The 6,914-nt window shown below is 33.2% G+C and overlaps 1 protein-coding gene across 1 annotated transcript; it reads left to right on the top strand.

Annotated features, from left to right (window-relative positions):
- Window positions 1-514: 514 nt before the first annotated feature.
- Window positions 515-1,716, top strand: LOC145006311 (2-hydroxyisoflavanone dehydratase-like). Its single transcript, XM_078965409.1, has one exon. It carries the CDS (start codon window positions 566-568, stop codon window positions 1,547-1,549), a length of 984 nt encoding a protein of 327 aa, XP_078821535.1. The 5' UTR covers window positions 515-565; the 3' UTR covers window positions 1,550-1,716.
- Window positions 1,717-6,914: the final 5,198 nt, after the last annotated feature.

Here is a 6,914-nt window from a genome sequence, read left to right as displayed (position 1 = left end):
AAAACATTAAAACTCAAGTTTACGCACTAGACTACCAAAAATATAAATTAAAGCCATGTCATTTTCCAATAAAAAAAAAATAGAAGTAACACCACCCTTTCCAGCAAACAAAAGATTGTGTAACCATTCATTCGATCCAAAATGAGACCAAAAAAAAGTTTGGCAAGCCCCATGGAACAAAACGAGTAGCGGATAACGTAATCTTACAGTTCGTTTTAGTTTAACTTTTTTATCTTAGCGTATTGAGATTAAAAGTAGAGCTCAACTGCTCAATCCAGAACAAATAAGTTAACTACTTAAGTAAACCGAATGCTTGGCACGAAATAAATAAAGTATCGATTATCTAAACAGAGGGAAGAAAAGTAGTTTATATATTTAAATTTTTTATTTTTTGAATCTTATCTCATCTGTAATATATAGAAAATTAGAAATAGACAACAAATATTGTTTATTGCCCATTTGATCTAACTGGTGATAATCGAGGCTAATATATAGCGTGTCTTCTAAGAAATCTCATCATTCTCTCCCTCTACCTTCCTTTCTCTCCCATTTGTTATCTTTCGTCATGGTCTCAAAGCATGAAGAGGTGGTTGCATCTGAACTTCTACCCTTCCTCCGTGTCCATAAAGACGGCACGGTGGAGCGACTTTATAATCCACTATTAGCTCCACCGTCCACGGCGGAGACCAAGAGTGGCGTCTGGTCTAAAGATATCATCATTTCGCCAGAGGTCAGTGCCAGACTCTACCTACCCGATCTTTCCACACTCGATCAAACCACGAACAAGAAGCTTCCCATCCTGGTCTATTTCCATGGTGGAGGGTTTTGTATCGAGTCAGCTTTCTCCACCCTCTGTCACCAGTATATAAACACCATAGCATCTCAAGCCAACGCTCTGGTAGTCTCAGTCGACTACAGGTTAGCTCCAGAACACCCTCTCCCGGTAGCTTACGATGATTCCTGGAATGCTCTACAATGGGTTGCTTCTCATTCCTCCAAAACACACAACGAGAAAAATGAACCATGGATAATTCAACACGGAGATTTCAAGCGTCTCTATATCGGTGGAGATAGTGCAGGCGCAAATATTTCACACCATATCGCCTTGCGAGCCAGCGAAGAAAAGTTACATGGTGGTGTTAAGATTCTTGGAGCGTTTCTATCGCACCCATACTTTTTGGGTTCCAAACCAGTTGGCGCAGAGCCGGTTGCTAATCGCGAAATGTCTCTTTTGTACAAGACATGGATGTTCGTTTACCCTGGTTGTCCGGATGGAATTGATAATCCATGTATTAACCCGTTTGTTAAAACTGCGCCTTCTTTAGCATCACTTGGATGTAGGAGGTTGATCATTTGTGTCGCTTCTAAGGACGAGCTAAGAGATAGAGGGGTGTATTACTATGAAGCGGTGAAGGAAAGTGGATGGGAAGGGGAATTATCAATTTTTGAGGTCGAAGGAGAAGGTCATAGCTTCCATATCTTTAATCATGAAACCCAGAATGCAAAGGACATGTTCACACGTTTGGCTGAATTTCTTCGAGGGTGCTAAAGATACTACCAACTATTGTGTGATTGTGTAGAATGAACATATATTATTATAATGTAACTGTGGACGTACATTAGTAATGTTCTATGCTGTAACTTCCAAAATTTATGCGTAACTTACGCCAAGTATTGAATTGAATTAATGTGGCCGACATTTGGTTGAGGTTTTTAGGTTGTCCAACTGCTGCCGCCTAACCTTTTGCTTTTGGTTTAGGTGTTGATTCCAAATATTTTACTCCAGTTTTTTCAAAAGTAGTTGCGGTTTTCATGGGTTATTCCAATTGTATTGATCCAAAATACTTTATTGCCTTCCTTGTTGTTCCAACTAATTTTGTTTATAACTTGTATAACAAGTATTATATATATATATATATATATATATATATATATATATATATATATATATATATATATATATATATATATATATATATATTACTAACCCAACTAACCACACAAGTTGGGTTAGCTCACTTAGGCCTTTTGGTATAGTGGCCACGAACGAAATCGTGATCTAGGTGGCTATAAATAACGACCATGCACACCATCCCGGTGGCTTGTCGTGGGTCGTTGTCGTGGACCTTCGTGATCCGGACAACGATCTCAAATGTCCATGCAATCAATTCATTTCCTCCTTTAAATCTCCTTTGACCTCCAACGGTTACTTTCATTTATTTTTTTCCCTCCAATATTTACCTATAAACATTACTACTAATTTTCTTAATTTTCACACATTTCTTCTCTCTATTTAGTTATATTCATACATTTTTGTTGTTTGATCAAGAAGAGAAATTAACACAAGTATGAGTGACGGTTTCAGAAAAAAGCGTTGGTCATACGTCTTTGTTATAATGGAAATTGAAAGGATTAAGAATCAATTAAGTATGTTTTGTAGTTTCTTATGTCATTAGGCAACCCCAATTTTAGATTCAAATCCAAGAATCATTCAGGAATTCTCAGTCAACGAATAGTTAATGGTTCCCATTTGTCATAAATTTTGTGTCATAAATTTTGAGTTTCTCGACCCTTTGCCTTAGGATTAATCAGTTTTTGGAGAAATGTTGAAAGTGTTTTTCATGATTTAACGAGTTGTGCAATTCGAAATGTTGATAAAATATGCTCGAAGTGACGCGATATAAGGGTCAAATGTTGTGAGTTCAATGGAATTTACAACTTTGTTATAAACAACGTACTCGAAGCGGATATTGATCCGGTTAATATGGTCATAGAGCAATATGAAAACACAAATCATAATTTTTTTTGGACATATCAAAACTTGGCAAAATTTCAAGAATTTCCCAAAATGAAATAACAATGCTTAAAACACAAATCATAAGTTTGGTATTTTTAGGTTTTTTATTTTAATTAATGTAATTTTTTTATTTTAATTAATTTAGTTTTTATTTAATGTAAATTGATATTTAAATTTATTGAAAACTAGTATTTAAAAAAATTATATGATTTTTATGTATTTTTTATTTAAATTTAATTTAAAAAATAAGATGGAGTTTTCTATTTAATAGTAGGTATCTCATACGTTTAGTGGAGGTTAATGGTAGATATAAACAGATTGTCTTAGCTAACATAGAAGTTCCTAATCTAACAACTTGACTAATTTGAAGGTTTGTAATCTAACAACTAAATAGAAGGACTTGAGTTCAATCCAATCTGAAGAAATATTTAATTATTTGCACGTTTCCAAAAAAAAATACTAACCACATATGCATCATATTAAATAAAAATTGTATTACATATATATGTATATTGTAAACATGTAGACCAATTCCTTTTGGAGATGAGATTTCCGGAAGAAAGAATAGTGAAGTCAAGAATTTAATTAATGAATTAAATATGAAATTATAATAATCGAACAATCAACTAAATATAACGTTTCCTTCTTTGATTATTTAAGAAAATATGACTCAAATATTCAGGAAGATTAATTATGAACCAATTCCGGCATATACCAATCATATATTTACACATGGACATACTCACATGAAAAGCACTAACAAAATGTTCACACTAACCTACGCCTTCATTTAGTAGCACAATAGTCCATGTGATAAACTAAATAGGAAGGAGCAATAATATGCTCCACTAACTACTTCCATATCAAAACCCTTCAAACAATTTCATTAGTAAAGCTTCGGTAAAATATAACACCACTACACCAGTATCAACTTTATGCTTCAAACTGGTCACAACAAAATTAGATTCCTATATTTCCCCCCTTTTTGACAAGTCCGAGAACTTCCGAAGCTATCTATAAAAATGTGTTATACTCATCAATGCTTTCCGAACAGCCAACAACTAGGTCAAATGTTTATTATCTCATTTCGGTCCTTCTTCGAATTAGCATCACATTAACATGAACCTTGAGCATCTGAATAGTTGCTGCTAGAAATCTTTCCTTGTCATCAACTCTGGAAATTACTTTTTTGGTTGGACCATTGATCTTTTTAACGAAGTAGACAATTCCCCAAGGTTTGAGAATTATATCCAGAACTCTATATTTTGAAATATTCTGCAATTTAGTATATGCCCCGCTGCTTCTTGAATTCTTTGGCTAAATCAAATATCAGACAAAACAACTTGAGCATAAAAAATTGCATGAAAGATCTGAAGTGCTTGTATGTAGTATTATAAATGTTCATGAAAAAACTTCATATCTATACGACTTAATAGTTCACAAAGTCATTTGGATTTATGCAAGAAAAGTATACAATTATGAAATCCATTTCTTCATTTTTTCCTCTCATGACTTTGTATTTGAAATTCTGATAAGCGTCTTCAAAAAATACATCTTTAGAAACATTCAAAACTATTTAGATTTTCTTTTAACTCTACATTTCACGATCAGGTTTACTCAAACACCATGAAACCTTATCGTCATTTCTTTAAACTTCTTAGGACATGCTTTTTCTTCTTTTAAAAAAAATTGTTTAATTGTAAATTTCTTTGGAGTCATTTCCATGTCAAGATGATTCTCAATTGAGTCTTCAATAGAAAAACTAACTTTGGGAGCTTTTTCAAAGAACCCGATTTCTCCAAAGGCAGCATCTCATATTCTTTTTGCACACCAAGTCTTGTTAATATCCCTACCTCAACATTATTACCCATATGATTTCTTGCCGAAGAATTTTGTTGCGTAACATTCTCTCGTGTTTGTATTTATAATCTTTTTTTTTTGCTCGCTTTCTAAGCAACTCCTTTCCTTATATCGAATTGGTTCTGAAGTCGTAACTAAAATTGAAATTACTGGTTCAAAAATTACAACAAATATACCTTTATATAGAAAACTTTGTGGCAAAGTAACATGTGTGGGAATGGTTCAAGTTGGTAACAAAGTGATGTTAGGTATTGGACCATAACCAACACTTCCAGAAGGCCCTTCTCCTATTATAGTCGGCCCAACATTAAAAAACTGCCAGAATCAAGAATTTTGATCTCATTTCTTCTCCACTTGTGACAAGGGTTGCAAAGAAACTTTAGAAATATTCATTGTTCAACCAGAAACCAGATTCACAATTGGTTTGAGTTTGTACCCTGATGGCATCACAAGCATTTTCAACAACCTTGACAGTATTTTCTTAGAAAGTAGCTGCATATGATATGATTGGTGTCTTTAATAATTTCCATCATCTCAAGTTTTTTGATCTATGCCAAAGCTTCTTGAATTTGGTTTGACAAATTTTTTTTGATACTTTTTTTAACCCGTCATTATATATTTATATTCCAAATTCAAGGGACGTAGATCCTTTAACAAAGTCTTAACAGTGTCATGAAAAGTTGTAAAAACTTCATTGACTTTCTTAAAATTTGCATCCACCTTGGTTCCCAGAGCATTAATTTTCTTGTTAGAGGCATCAAGAAGTTGAGTTCAGAACTCATCGATAGATTCCAATAACAACTTATTCTCAGTGACTTGGTTTTTCGAGACCTCTGTAAACTTTTTATCCAACATAATCAATAATTCAAGAAATTTCTTGTCGTAGCCTTTTATCTTCATAAATAGTTTAGAATTGGTAGGTTCCATAAGTGGGGTTTAAGATGAAGGTTTAGAAGATTTAGGATTTACAAACAGTTTTATCAACAAGTTAAGATTCAGATTGATCTTAAAATACATGACATAGAAGAGAGCATTCTCATCATCATCATCATCATCAGGGATCTAAACTGGAGTTACTTAAAAAAATATCATCCCAAACATCAAGTTTAATTTCTTCTACAAGGATTTTGATGTTACGCCCCTTTTCTAATCCTATGACAATGCTAGTTTGGGTTTCCTTTACATGTGATCTGTGGATTCAAACAAGAATGTCATGAGCTATACAGAGGTTTTTCCACAATATTTTTCTCTGATACCTAAGTTAAAATGAGATTACATGTTTAAAGTATGGAAATAACAATTTATAGAAAAGAGTGAGTATCATTTAACCTTGATATATAGCTTGCTTATATATGACCTTTTAGAGAGAATGTCACATCCCCAGCCGGCGCAGAAACGCCAAGCAGTGAGACGACTTCATGGATCACAGTCATTGCATACACAGAACAAATACAAGTAACATAAAAGTGGAAGATTGTATTACTAAAGGGAAATTATATAAGCCCTCGTCTAGGGGTACAAGATCTTGAAAGTACATAAACATGCCTCAAATAGTAGGCAGTTTTATAAAAATATTATACTAAACTATGTAGACTTTAATCCCTTGATTATTCAGAGAGTGTAATCTTCTATTTCTTAATTTCATGAGAATACATGTTTTTTTTAAGTGTCAAAGTAATATCGATGAGTTCACATGTTTGAAATGTTTGAATTAGTAGTACTTTTAAACAAAAGTGGGTTCTCAAATGTATATAAGTGGTTTCCCAAGTTATATATTATGAATGAATTAAGTATACTTTCAATGTTACATTGAGTCCTTATAACCGAGCTCCTGGCTAGATCGGTATGCCCCTCCTGAAGCATCATTAGACATCGTGAATGATAGATAATTAACACCCATTGAGACTCAACCGTCAATGTTGTAGCTAACAACCATACGTGGGGGTGTCAACCAATATAGATCTATACATAATTCTCTCATTAAAAAAACTAACAATTATAAGCTAGGGGTCTTTTAAGTATTGCACTTAGGTAATAAATATGTCTCATGTAACTATTGAGTGATATGTTCTAAAAGTTTGTAAGCCCTAACTTGTACACAAAAGTTTCCAGGCATAAGTGCATAAGTATGTAGGCATAATTCATAAACAAAAGTTCACAAGTATGATTTATGAAGCCTATATTTGTAAACCAGAGTTCGTAAAAATGCGAACATTATTTTATAAGTATTTTAACATGTATTCTACCCTAGTATAAA

This window comes from Lactuca saligna, chromosome 7 (assembly GCF_052625555.1).
Source record: "Lactuca saligna cultivar CGN05327 chromosome 7, ASM5262555v1, whole genome shotgun sequence".
Lineage (NCBI taxonomy): Eukaryota > Viridiplantae > Streptophyta > Magnoliopsida > Asterales > Asteraceae > Lactuca > Lactuca saligna.
The sequence above is the reverse complement of the archived record's forward strand: the minus strand, read 5'-3'. Positions and strand labels throughout refer to the sequence as shown.